Genomic DNA, 14036 nt, shown 5'->3' with positions numbered 1-14036 from the left:
ATTTAACCAGTGTAAACCAGAACTAAGCCAGTGCAAACCAGTGAAAAACAGTGTCAGTGTAAATCACTGTAAACGGGCATAAACCAGAACTATGTCACAGTGTAAGTGAGTGTAAACCAGAATAAACCAATGTAAACCATAGTAAACTAGTGTAACTCAGACTTAAACCAGTGCAAACCAGTGTAATCCTGTGTGAACAAGAGTAAACCAGTGTGAACCGGTATAAACCAGTGTAAACCAGAGTTAACCACTGTGAACCAGACTGTGTTAGTGAGACTTAAACGTATGGTTTATGAGAAAACATTTCTTCATGTTCATTTCCTTTTAAGCTGGACTGTAACATGTGTTACTGTAGTGATACTGCAGTTTCTGATGATGGTTGACATGAAAAACCAGATAAAGATGAGTGTGTCGTTGGAGTCTGACCTGCAGGTGACGCTCTCTTCAATCTGTCCACATCAGCAGCAGCTCACCTGTCTGATTAAAACACCTGAGAACTTTTCATGCTGTGTTCACACCAAACGCAAAGCGCTTTGTGTTAACACAACCGGCGAATATTCGCCCCAAAATAAACCGATATTGCTGTGTTTTAATTGCAATAAATGGATCAAAAGGTTGCTGAAATAACTACATCATGATGCTGATTTGTAAAAAGTCTGAATTCATGCAGGTCTGTCCACAAGACCACAAGCAAACAACTTTTTAAATGCTTGTTTTCTGAATGGAGTTCAGATCGATCAGGGCTACGCTATGCCAACTTGGTTCATAGTAAAGTACAATCGATAGTTTTCAGAAATTACCAGGTAGTCCAACTTCTTCACTTACTTTTCTGCAAGCAATCTCCTTTTTGTCTATGAAGCTGTCTCATAGAGCTCTGGGTGTCCACAGATGGCTACAACAACGACAGTGGAGGTCGGCACCTCCGTGGCTCGCTGCTGCAGACAGGTTGAGAAGCGAGAGTGAAGATAAATCCATTTTTTTAATCCCAAAAGTAAAAAAATTAACTCTGAGCTCTCCTCCCGTTGGTAAACGGCTCCGGATCAGAGCAGAATCCGGTGTGACTCCGGGTGTTTATTCCTCCAGAAGCTCCTTCAGAGCTCCCCAGCACTCAGCAGCTGTCTGTCGGCGAGCAGCGGCTCTGTCCCTCCGCTCCGCCCGGTCCTCCACACACAACAGTCTTTATTTTCGACTCTGGCGAATAACCCCATTCGTCACGCCCAATTTGTGTCTATTCGCGTCTTTCCATCATGCCGTGCAAAAAATTTGCTTCGCTTTCTGCCTCAAAACTCTCAGAAGACATAAAAATGCAAAATGCAAAAATGAGACTAAAATGTTTTTAGTTTTTGTTACTAAAACTAACAAATCAAAATACCAAAATCTGACTAAAACATTTTTGTCAAAAGACTAAAACTAATGAACATTAACACAAATGTTTTGATCATTGAATGAATCGATGAACATCGTCATGTTTCATTTCAGTCATTTATTGATCAGTTTGATGGATTTCATTCTCATCAGGTAAAAAAACTACAGCAATAACCCTAACAAGATGTTCTTCATTTAAACTCACAGCATCACGCAGCTAACTAGCAGTTAATTAACATGATCAATGCTCATTTTGTTAATTTAGCTTGTTAATTGTTAATTATCAAGTAATATCAGGTAATTATCAAACAGTAAACTATCAGTTATTTCTCAGGTAACTATCAGTTACATATCATTGATTATCAGTTAACAAATAGTTATATATCAGTTAATAATTGAAACATGCAGCTCTGACACAGATTGGTCAGTTTTTTTTATGAAGCTTCACCTCTCAAACTGCTAATTATTTAAATAGAAATCATCAGTTTCTTTGTCTTTAGAAATCAAAATTTCTTCTGAGTGTCAGTTCTTTTTAACTTCACTCAACATTTTCTACAGTGTGAGGAAACAGACAGTTCTCTGAATCCGTCACTGTTTTTAACTCTTCGGTCAGTCAACTGTGAACTTTCCGGAAATGCCGTCGTAACCATGGAAACCACATTTCTTGCCGGCAACTCTGCAGCCAAAGGTCAGAGCGTCCTGCAAACTTCCACCTACAGGCGGAAAATGTATTTCTTTATTTCAGTAAAATACAGACAGAAATATTATGGAAGAAACACAAAACAAAAAAAAACCTGATCTCTGTTCAGTCTGCAGGTCGACATCTGAACAGATTTAAACGATCAGAATCTGATCTGAGAGCAGTGAAGACAGAACGATGACGAGTGATGAAGAGTGTAAGAGATGTTTGAAAGATGATTTAATGTGAAACTACTTCAGCAGAGATTCTGAGGACAAAATATGTTTACTTTGACCCGGAAGTTTCTTTTAAAATAAAAGTCATGACAGTGGCCCTTTTCAACCAGAGACAGATAATATTTAGTGTCTGTATTATTTACAATAAATCAAATACCTTATGTTATTATTTCAAAAACTGATTCCGTGTGTTGTCCTCTCTCTTTCTTGCCATCACAAATTCCTGTTTGCATCTCTAATACAGTAAAAAGGGCCAAAACAGATCTTTAAAAAATCTAAATGTGTTGACACTGAATATCTAAAATCACATTCAATATGTTGGCAAATTAGCTAGTTTTGAAGGGAGGAGGGCAGAATCCTTTACAGAGATAAAATCATTTTAAAGTTTAGTTTCCTGTGGTCAGGATCACTCCTCACATCACTTAAAACATTTTTAAAGTCTCACAATTGGACAGTATAATGTCTCACCGTTTGACAGTGTGTAGATGACGGCGGAGTTGAAAGTGTCTCCGGCTCCGAGAGTATCAACGAGAGTTTCAGGAGGAAAAGCGTCTGAATGAACGATCAAACCGTCTGGACCCAAAGCATCTGCTCCTTTTTCTGCCCAGGCACATACCAGGACAGCCCTGAGAGAGAGACAGGTCAAAGAGAGAGAGACAGGTCAGAGAGAGAGAGACAGCCCTGAGAGAGAGACAGGTCAAAGAGAGAGAGACAGGTCAGAGAGAGACAGACAGCCCTGAGAGAGAGACAGGTCAGAGAGAGAGACAGGTAAGAGAAAGAGAGACAGGTCAGAGAGACAGACAGCCCTGAGAGAGAGACAGGTCAGAGAGAGACAGCCAGTCCTAAGAGAGAGACAGGTCAGAGAGAGAGAGAAAGGTCAGAGAGAGACAGACAGCCCTGAGAGAGAGACAGGTCAGAGAGAGAGAGACAGCCCTGACAGAGAGACAGGTCAGAGAGAGAGAGACAGGTCAGAGAGAGACAGACAGCCCTGAGAGAGAGACAGGTCAGAGAGAGAGACAGACAGGTCAGAGAGACAGACAGACAGGTCAGAGAGAGACAGACGGGTCAGAGAGAGAGAGACAGGTCAGAGAGAGACAGACAGCCCAGAGAGAGACAGACAGGTCAGAGAGAGTGACAGACAGGTCAGAGAGACAGACAGACAGCCCTGAGAGAGAGACAGCCCTGAGAGAGAGACAGGTCAGAGAGAGAGACAGACAGGTCAGAGAGACAGACAGACAGGTCAGAGAGAGACAGACGGGTCAGAGAGAGAGAGACAGGTCAGAGAGAGACAGACAGCCCTGAGAGAGAGACAGGTCAAAGAGAGAGAGACAGGTCAGAGAGAGACAGACAGCCCTGAGAGAGAGACAGGTCAGAGAGAGAGACAGGTAAGAGAAAGAGAGACAGGTCAGAGAGACAGACAGCCCTGAGAGAGAGACAGGTCAGAGAGAGACAGCCAGTCCTAAGAGAGAGACAGGTCAGAGAGAGAGAGAAAGGTCAGAGAGAGACAGACAGCCCTGAGAGAGAGACAGGTCAGAGAGACAGGTCAGAGAGAGAGAGACAGCCCTGACAGAGAGACAGGTCAGAGAGAGAGAGACAGGTCAGAGAGAGACAGACAGCCCTGAGAGAGAGACAGGTCAGAGAGAGAGACAGACAGGTCAGAGAGACAGACAGACAGGTCAGAGAGAGACAGACGGGTCAGAGAGAGAGAGACAGGTCAGAGAGAGACAGACAGGTCAGAGAGAGACAGACGGGTCAGAGAGAGAGAGACAGGTCAGAGAGAGACAGACAGCCCTGAGAGACAGACAGGTCAGAGAGAGTGACAGACAGGTCAGAGAGACAGACAGACAGCCCTGAGAGAGAGACAGCCCTGAGAGAGAGACAGGTCAGAGAAAGAGAGACAGGTCAGAGAGACAGACAGCCCTGAGAGAGAGACAGGTCAGAGAGAGACAGGTCAGAGAGAGAGAAAGACAGGTCAGAGAGAGACAGACAGCCCTGAGAGAGAGACAGCCCTGAGAGAGAGACAGCCAGGAGAGAGAGACAGGTCAGAGAGGACAGGTCAGAGAGACAGACAGCCCTGAGAGAGAGACAGGTCAGAGAGAGACAGACAGTCCTGAGAGAGAGACAGGTCAGAGAGAGAATGACAGCCCTGAGAGAGAGACAGGTCAGAGAGACAGGTCAGAGAGAGAGAGACAGCCCTGAGAGAGAGACAGGTCAGAGAGAGAGAGACAGGTCAGAGAGAGAGAGACAGGTCAGAGAGAGACAGACAGCCCTGAGAGAGAGACAGGTCAGAGAGAGAGACAGACAGCCCTGAGAGAGAGACCGGTCAGAGAGACAGGTCAGAGAGAGACAGACAGGTCAGAGAGAGACAGACGGGTCAGAGAGAGACAGACGGGTCAGAGAGAGAGAGAGACAGGTCAGAGAGAGACAGACAGCCCTGAGAGACAGACAGGTCAGAGAGAGTGACAGACAGGTCAGAGAGACAGACAGACAGCCCTGAGAGAGAGACAGCCCTGAGAGAGAGACAGGTCAGAGAAAGAGAGACAGGTCAGAGAGACAGACAGCCCTGAGAGAGAGACAGGTCAGAGAGAGACAGGTCAGAGAGAGAGAAAGACAGGTCAGAGAGAGACAGACAGCCCTGAGAGAGAGACAGCCCTGAGAGAGAGACAGCCCTGAGAGAGAGACAGGTCAGAGAAAGAGAGACAGGTCAGAGAGACAGACAGCCCTGAGAGAGAGACAGGTCAGAGAGAGACAGACAGTCCTGAGAGAGAGACAGGTCAGAGAGAGAATGACAGCCCTGAGAGAGAGACAGGTCAGAGAGACAGGTCAGAGAGAGAGAGACAGCCCTGAGAGAGAGACAGGTCAGAGAGAGAGAGACAGGTCAGAGAGAGAGAGACAGGTCAGAGAGAGACAGACAGCCCTGAGAGAGAGACAGGTCAGAGAGAGAGACAGACAGCCCTGAGAGAGAGAGACCGGTCAGAGAGACAGGTCAGAGAGAGAGAGACAGGTCAGAGAGAGACAGACAGCCCTGAGAGAGAGACAGGTCAGAGAGAGTGACAGACAGGTCAGAGAGACAGACAGACAGGTCAGAGAGAGACAGACGGGTCAGAGAGAGAGAGACAGGTCAGAGAGAGACAGACGGGTCAGAGAGAGAGAGACAGGTCAGAGAGAGACAGACAGCCCTGAGAGAGAGACAGGTCAGAGAGAGAGACAGACAGCCAGAGGAGAGAGAGAGAGACAGACAGCCCTGAGAGAGAGACAGCCCTGAGAGAGAGACAGACAGAGAGAGAGACAGACAGGTCAGAGAGACAGACAGACAGGTCAGAGAGAGAGACAGACGGGTCAGAGAGAGAGAGACAGGTCAGAGAGAGACAGACAGCCCTGAGAGAGAGACTGGTCAAAGAGAGAGAGACAGGTCAGAGAGAGACAGACAGCCCTGAGAGAGAGACAGGTCAGAGAGAGAGACAGGTAAGAGAAAGAGAGACAGGTCAGAGAGACAGACAGCCCTGAGAGAGAGACAGGTCAGAGAGAGACAGCCAGTCCTAAGAGAGAGACAGGTCAGAGAGAGAGAGAAAGGTCAGAGAGAGACAGACAGCCCTGAGAGAGAGAGACAGGTCAGAGAGACAGGTCAGAGAGAGAGAGACAGCCCTGACAGAGAGACAGGTCAGAGAGAGAGAGACAGGTCAGAGAGAGACAGACAGCCCTGAGAGAGAGACAGGTCAGAGAGAGAGACAGACAGGTCAGAGACAGAGAGAGAGAGACAGACAGGTCAGAGAGAGAGAGAGACAGGTCAGAGAGAGAGACAGACAGGTCAGAGAGAGACAGACAGGTCAGAGAGAGAGAGACAGGTCAGAGAGAGACAGACAGGTCAGAGAGAGAGACAGGTCAGAGAGAGAGACAGACAGGTCAGAGAGAGAGACAGACAGCCCTGAGAGAGAGACAGCCCTGAGAGAGAGACAGGTCAGAGAAAGAGAGACAGGTCAGAGAGACAGACAGCCCTGAGAGAGAGACAGGTCAGAGAGAGACAGGTCAGAGAGAGAGAGACAGGTCAGAGAGAGACAGACAGCCCTGAGAGAGAGACAGCCCTGAGAGAGAGACAGCCCTGAGAGAGACAGGTCAGAGAAAGAGAGACAGGTCAGAGAGACAGACAGCCCTGAGAGAGAGACAGGTCAGAGAGAGACAGACAGTCAGAGAGAGAGGTCAGAGAGAGAATGACAGCCCTGAGAGAGAGACAGGTCAGAGAGACAGGTCAGAGAGAGAGAGACAGCCCTGAGAGAGAGACAGGTCAGAGAGAGACAGGTCAGAGAGAGAGAGACAGGTCAGAGAGAGACAGACAGCCCTGAGAGAGAGACAGGTCAGAGAGAGAGACAGACAGCCCTGAGAGAGAGACCGGTCAGAGAGACAGGTCAGAGAGAGACAGACAGGTCAGAGAGAGACAGACAGGTCAGAGAGAGACAGACGGGTCAGAGAGAGAGAGACAGGTCAGAGAGAGACAGACAGCCCTGAGAGACAGACAGGTCAGAGAGAGTGACAGACAGGTCAGAGAGACAGACAGACAGCCCTGAGAGAGAGACAGCCCTGAGAGAGAGACAGGTCAGAGAAAGAGAGACAGGTCAGAGAGACAGACAGCCCTGAGAGAGAGACAGGTCAGAGAGAGACAGGTCAGAGAGAGAGAAAGACAGGTCAGAGAGAGACAGACAGCCCTGAGAGAGAGACAGCCCTGAGAGAGAGACAGGTCAGAGAAAGAGAGACAGGTCAGAGAGACAGACAGCCCTGAGAGAGAGACAGGTCAGAGAGAGACAGACAGTCCTGAGAGAGAGACAGGTCAGAGAGAGAATGACAGCCCTGAGAGAGAGACAGGTCAGAGAGACAGGTCAGAGAGAGAGAGACAGCCCTGAGAGAGAGACAGGTCAGAGAGAGAGAGACAGGTCAGAGAGAGAGAGACAGGTCAGAGAGAGACAGACAGCCCTGAGAGAGAGACAGGTCAGAGAGAGAGACAGACAGCCCTGAGAGAGAGACCGGTCAGAGAGACAGGTCAGAGAGAGAGAGACAGGTCAGAGAGAGACAGACAGCCCTGAGAGAGAGACAGGTCAGAGAGAGTGACAGACAGGTCAGAGAGACAGACAGACAGCCCTGAGAGAGAGACAGACGGGTCAGAGAGAGAGATAGACAGACAGGTCAGACAGAGACAGGTCAGAGAGAGACAGACGGGTCAGAGAGAGAGACAGACAGCCCTGCGAGAGAGACAGTTCAGAGAGCGACAGAGAGGGAGAGACAGACAGGTCAGAGAGAGAGAGACAGGTCAGAGAGAGACAGACGGATCAGAGAGAGAGACGGGTCAGAGAGAGAGAGACAGGTCAGAGAGACAGGTCAGAGAGAGACAGACAGGTCAGAGAGACAGGTCAGACAGACGGGTCAGAGAGAGAGAGACAGATGGGTCAGAGAGAGAGAGAGAGACAGGTCAGAGAGAGAGAGACAGGTCAGAGAGAGACAGACGGGTCAGAGAGAGAGAGACAGGTCAGACAGACGGGTCAGAGAGAGAGAGACAGACAGCCCTGAGAGAGAGACAGGTCAGAGAGAGAGACAGACAGGTCAGAGAGAGAGAGACAGACAGGTCAGAGAGAGACAGACAGGTCAGAGAGAGAGAGACAGGTCAGAGAGAGACAGACAGGTCAGACAGACAGGTCAGAGAGACAGGTCAGAGAGAGAGACAGACGGGTCAGAGAGAGAGAGACAGGTCAGAGAGAGCCGGCCGGTCAGAGAGAGAGAGACAGACAGGTCAGAGAGAGACAGACGGGTCAGAGAGAGAGACAGACAGACCTGAGAGACAGACGGGTCAGAGAGAGACAGACGGGTCAGAGAGAGACAGACGGGTCAGAGAGAGAGACAGACAGACCTGAGAGACAGACGGGTCAGAGAGAGACAGACAGGTCAGACAGACAGGTCAGAGAGACGGGTCAGAGAGAGACAGACAGGTCAGGGAGAGAGACAGAGGACACAGAGACAGGTTAGCCTTTGACCTTTGACCTCCACTCACCCCTGTTTGACCCGACTGTAGAGTCCTTTCAGAGCAGCTTCAGCTGACAGGAAGCCGAAGTGGCGAGCGACGTCTTTACTGACAAACACCTGAAGACACGAGATCAGCTGACAGACGCTACGCTTTCTTTGTTAACACGCGTTAAAGCTTCACCGGCATAAAAACGGTACTCTTAAAGACCCGTACCACATCACCGTGAGGAAACAGCTGATACAGCGGTTCTCTGGTCTTTTCGATCTCTACGGAGACGGTGATCCTCTGTTGCTGTGGCAACGTGCTGTTATACATCACTACCTGCTGGATCATCTTCACCTGCTCCTCGGCATTTCGGCCCTGCAGGAGTTAAAAAACCATGACAGTAAAACTCCAGATAATCTAGGTCTAGTCTAGACGTTCAAGTCATTCAGATGACTTTGGTTTAGCTGGACTACTCAGGTAAGTCTGGTTTAGTCAGATTAGTCTGGTTTAGCCGGACTACTCAGGTAAGTCTGGCTGTCAGTTTCTCGGACTCGGAGCGTCGCTCACCTCCCAGTGAATCCACTTGAATTGATGGAGGTCGGCTTTGGAGAAATCCTCCGCTGTGACATCAGGAAGGTTCCTGACGGACAGGAAGTGAGGTCAGAGTTAATATTCCTCATATATCGACACAGGAGGAGAATCCAGAAACACCTCCGTCCTTCATCACACCATCACATGTCAAAGTTATGTCTATCGACCATTTACACCTCACAGCCTGATGACGTCACTATGACATCATCAGGTCACATAAGACTTTCCACAGGCCAAGGGGGACTAACCAGGACCAGTGAACTGTTATCTGTAGTGGAATGACCCTTTAACATGTACATTTAAATACGTCTGAACTTCCTGTTTGACCTGCTCGGGGTGTTTCATGGAGGGGGAGGAGTTTCTTCTGCACACAGTAACTTCAACAATCATTTCAGGAATTAAAACTTTAATTAAACTTGATTGATTCACGTGTCTGCCAGGACTTTATGGAGTTGAAGACAGTTTGGAATAATCGGTTTGTACCACATCTCTGTGTCATGTGACCGACATCACAGTCACGCAACAGACATGTAGTCATGTGACAGTCATGTGACAGTCATGTGACAGCTGCGACAGTCACGTCAGTCACACAACACACATGCATCAGTCACGTGACTCTAATGTGACCGTCAATATAACGTTTGATCAGAAGAGAACATTTAGAAATGAGTCGTCTCTTTAAAGTCCAACAGTCACCAACTTTTTCACTTTACATACAAACGATTCACAGACTTTAACTGATGTGTTCACTTTCAAAATCATCAACAGAAAAAATAAACTTTCAGTATCTACACAAGACATTTTTATTGTTATTGAGATTAATAAAGTAATTGAAAACATTATTTTTGTCTTTAATCCTCTTCAGTATCTGAGAGGACTGAGGTGGTAACACCTGTACAGGTGTGTTTATTTAATTTGATGATTTTGGAAGGACAATCCTCACGGACGGCAGAAAACTGATTACTGAACATATTTCATCATATAAGTGTGAACGCGGTTGTATCAAACACCAGAGAAATTAAATTAATCAGTGACGATGAATTAACCCGAAACTCAAACTGACTGAAACTAAACTGACGAGTTAGCCTAGCTTAGCATAGAGACCGCATGGATAAAAAGCTATAACATGTTCAATCAGTGAGCTTTGGGCAGAGCCAAACCACCTCCTGATTCTGGCTCCGGACCGAACACACAAGTGACATCCGTCTGAAAATATCTTTAAGTGAACGAAGTGAAGGAGAGGAAGTGACGCTAAAGATATTTTTGAGCTGTAATTTGTAATTTGTGTAACATATCGTCTCTTCAGCTCAGAGAGAAACAACCTCTTAAACATAGAACAAACTGTCAGGAGGATTTTAAATCTCCATCAAATGAGTTCAGGAGCAATTCAATTCAACTTTATTTATATAGCGCCAATTCATAACAGAAGTTCTCTCTTTGCACAGTTTTCACATCTCATCCTGAACAGAACCTGATAAACCTGCAGAGAAACTCTTAATAAAAACACACAAACAGGTTTCCAGTTTTCTGTAAACACACTCACATAAAACTGATCAGCACTCCTCAGTAAACAAACATCTCGTCAAAACATCCGCTTGTTTGGATTTTTTTAGTTTTAGTGACTTCCTCTCTTCACACAGACAAAGCTAAAGGTCAACGGACTTCTGCTTAATCTGAATGGTGGATCCATTCAGGTGCAGGACCTCAACGCCTCGCTCTGCAGTAGATCCAGCGACAAGCTGTCATTACACCAGGATCGTGATCAGATTAGATCAGGTACTCATGCTTCCTTCAGGCGGGTCAAACAGCGTTCACAAAACACCTCGGTGCTTTTGTTTTATCTGTTGATAAAAATGAAATCCACCCGCTCACAGTTGTCACAAACGGGGAAATTAGCTTTCGAGACCAAACCGTTTTTTGTACCAGGCTGAAGACGTGTTTACTTCTGCTGTGAACTTGGCTCTGTGGCGACTGACTCGCTTTCCGAGCCTCAAGTGGCCGTTTTTTTTGGCTTTACCTTTCAGCCCGGAGGTTGCCGCTTGGTTCACATACATGAGAAGGAAAAGTTCTTGTGTTTGTCAATGATGCAGAACATAATTTAAAAATGTACAACTTTAACTAATGAGCAGAAACTCGCTGCTGCGGCGTCGAGTCTGATGGAAACAAAGAGCAAACTGATTAAAAACAGCAGCTCTAACATTGAGTTTATTTGATGTCAAATTTACCAATATGTAATCAGATTAGTTAGTAACTGCAGCAGGTTAATTTGATTCCTATTGGTTCAATAAATAAACTGTAAAGTATTCCCAGCATCTATTAAAACAGCTCAGTTTACTTTGAATGGTCAACACGAACACAGAACCAACCAGCATATTTATCATTTTATCAGCTGACATGTTCAAATATAGAAACACATTAACATTAGCCACATCACACAACTTATTGTGACACAGGACACTACATAATTAGATAATTATCATTTCCTATAAACCTGTCGTTTAAAAGTATATTCAGCTCTAAACCAGCTGCTGTTCTCTTAAACGTGTTCATTTTTCAATACGTTTTTGAAGGTAAATATGGAGATCTTGGTGATCTATTGATTTTCTATCTGATTTACGGTAACAAGGTCTCATTAGAGGTATTTAGTGAACGTTGTGTGACGCCGGGCCGGTTGTCAGGTCGTCTTACGTGTCAGAGAGAATGACGGTTCGAGATCCGCTGGACGGACAAACCACACAACACGCACATGGAGTTTGACCTTCTATCTGCCAAACCACCGCAGAGACATCGACAGCACACCGTGAGAAGTCGGCCATGATGAAACTGACAGAGAGAGAGACAAGAAACTGCTTCATATCAACTCTGTCCTCCCAAATAAAACCACATACAGATGGGAAACTGTGTTCTGATTGGTGGAACAGGAGGGGGACAGAGCAGCTCCGTGACGACGATGATGATGATGATGGTGATGTTCCTGAAACAGAGGCAGTTAGTGAGACACACACACACACACACACACCTGCTCACACCTGTTCATGTGCAGGATGGTGCGGCTTCCTGTGCTGATGTTGCTGATGACCATAGAGGCTGGAAGGACACACTGAGCGTGCTCAGACACCAGAGACACATCGATGTGGAACTTCTGAAAATCCTCCAAAATAAAACTACAGACAGGAAACTGTTTACATCTCCTCTGTCCTCCAAAATAAAACTACAGACAGGAAACTGATTCTCTCACATCTCTATATGTTGCTCTGAGGACAGAAGACAGGAGGACGAAGGCGAGGAGAGGAGGAAACAAGAAGACAGAAAGGAGTCGAGGAAACATCAATGGAGGACTTGGGATTTCATGATCATATTGATCCTGTTATCAATCGAAATAAAGACTCTATGAGATGATGTTTTAAAAGAAATAATTTGTTCCTCTTTAAATTGATAAACATGTAAAACATGTAGTGTAAAACATTTATTAGAATTACATCGTCTTCTTCTTACTAATAAAAAGGTACATGAGGTATGGATGAATGTATTAATGAACCTATTGATTCATGCACTGATGAAGGTATGGATGATTGATCAGTACTCACTCGGCCACCGGTCCAGCAGACAGTGAGCCCATGAAGGCGCTGGACGCTCCGAGCAGCGACAGCACCGTGCAGGAGTTTGAAGCGTTTCCTCCTCGCTGCCAACGCTGCGACAAACACCTGCAGGTACGGAGAGTGATGACATCACTGTATCATCAGTCCATATCAATATGATATTTATTAATGTTCAAAATCAGAAACAGTCAAACTCATGACGTACATGAAGCATGTGCTTCCAGTGAAGAGACAAAACCATCAGATCTGTGTTTAGATGAAAATCTGGATGGAAACTTCTGTCTCCTGCAGTTTCAGACACATTTCATTTCCTCATTCATACAGTCAATATGGAGGATCAATAAGATCATTCATCTGTAGAGGTGCATGTTGGGAAATCATATTGTTCCCAGAGGAGTATGTTTACTGATGTAGCAACTTTTATGATCACTTAGTGTGATCTCTGCCCTCACATTCGAATACCACACATCGTAGATTCACCTTCAGAATAAAATCCAAACGTTCTTTATAACTGGGTGAACATTAACACAGCAGTCAGAACAGTTCTGTGTTCTGCAGCAGAACCAGGAAATAAATAAGCAGTTAAACAGTCAGTAGTTTGTGTTCTCTCATAATCAGTAAAAATGGCCGTTTTGGTTAGAAGACAGTCAATAACTACTACATCATGTGTGATAGAAATGTTGTATTGATCATTAGTCGAAGATAATCAACACCAACACAGTTTTATGTCACCTGATCACCTCTGACCTGCTGTCACTGTTAGCATTAGCCTGTGTGCTAACCTGCTGTCAGTGTCTTCTTCTGGGTATTTGTCAACCACGTTGATGATGTCGAGACACACCAGACCCACACACAGAATCTTCTTCTTCTTCTGTTCCTCCATGTTGATCCACACAAACTGACACACACACACACACAGCTGCAATCTGGACTCTGACACATAAAGGTCTCATTATCTCCACTGAGTCAAGTCACAACAATAAGATACACCACTTCCTGTCAGCTGAGATTATAAAATAAGAGCCTCGCAGACAGCAGCTGCTCATTACTGGTCTGTGAGCTGAGAGTCAATAAGATGCACTACTTCCTGTCATCATCTTCCTTCTTTTTAATGCCGGCTGTCACCAACATTTAGCTACATTACTGCCACCTGCTGTGCTGGAGTTTGGACCGGCGTTATTGATCCAGTAAAATAGAAAACTGGCGTCTGTCAGGTAAAGAAGTTAAAATGATAACTTCCAGCTCCAACATTAAATACAGGGTTCTTCTTCATTGTGTCTGCAGAGTTTTGCTAGATCTTAAAGATGACATCATCATCTGACTCAGGGTTTAACAGCTTTAACACAGACCAGCTGTCTGTTTAATAAAGTTTTATCGATCTGAAGTGACCTCAGTCTTCTGCTGTTTTGCAGAAACATTTTGGCCTGTAGTTGAAGTATCAGCAGTAAAAGTGCAGATAACATTTGAGATGATGTTTATAGGGAGTTAGAGTATTTGGGATCCCGATAACCTCCCCACGCGTCTTGATATAGTATTGTGTAGTGGTGATGGAGGTTAAAGGCCGTGCACGGGCC

General features: G+C 45.9%; 1 protein-coding gene across 6 annotated transcripts; it reads right to left on the bottom strand.

Annotated features, from left to right (window-relative positions):
• Positions 1-1468: 1468 nt before the first annotated feature.
• khk (ketohexokinase) lies at positions 1469-13459 on the bottom strand. Of its 6 annotated transcripts, none has more exons than XM_044168804.1 (9): positions 13245-13459; positions 12451-12567; positions 11893-12027; positions 11552-11686; positions 8840-8912; positions 8501-8647; positions 8315-8403; positions 2749-2906; positions 1469-2078 (listed from the first exon to the last, which is right to left on the bottom strand). In XM_044168804.1, the coding sequence occupies exons 1-9, from the start codon at positions 13343-13345 to the stop codon at positions 1975-1977; spliced, it is 1059 nt and encodes a 352-aa protein (XP_044024739.1). In that variant the 5' UTR covers positions 13346-13459; the 3' UTR covers positions 1469-1974. The 6 variants fall into 6 exon arrangements, with proteins under 6 accessions (XP_044024739.1, XP_044024778.1, XP_044024748.1 ...); XM_044168843.1 differs by having other exon boundaries at positions 13210-13343; XM_044168813.1 differs by lacking the exon at positions 13245-13459 and adding an exon at positions 12668-12751.
• Between the last annotated feature and the right edge of the window lie 577 nt (positions 13460-14036).

This window comes from Siniperca chuatsi, linkage group LG2, assembly GCF_020085105.1.
Source record: "Siniperca chuatsi isolate FFG_IHB_CAS linkage group LG2, ASM2008510v1, whole genome shotgun sequence".
Taxonomy (NCBI): domain Eukaryota; kingdom Metazoa; phylum Chordata; class Actinopteri; order Centrarchiformes; family Sinipercidae; genus Siniperca; species Siniperca chuatsi.
This window is presented reverse-complemented; position numbering and strand designations above follow the sequence as displayed.

Bases quoted from the DNA above. Each gene is read 5' to 3' on its own strand.
- khk (XM_044168804.1), bottom strand. From the start codon at position 13,345: ATGGAGGAACAGAAGAAGAAGAAGATTCTGTGTGTGGGTCTGGTGTGT. The intron at 8,913-11,551 runs GTAAGACGACCT...CCTGTCCGTCAG, and splicing joins ACCGTCATTCTCTCTGACAC to GAACCTTCCTGATGTCACAG. The intron at 2,079-2,748 runs GTGAGACATTAT...TTCCGCCTGTAG, and splicing joins CATCTACACACTGTCAAACG to GTGGAAGTTTGCAGGACGCT.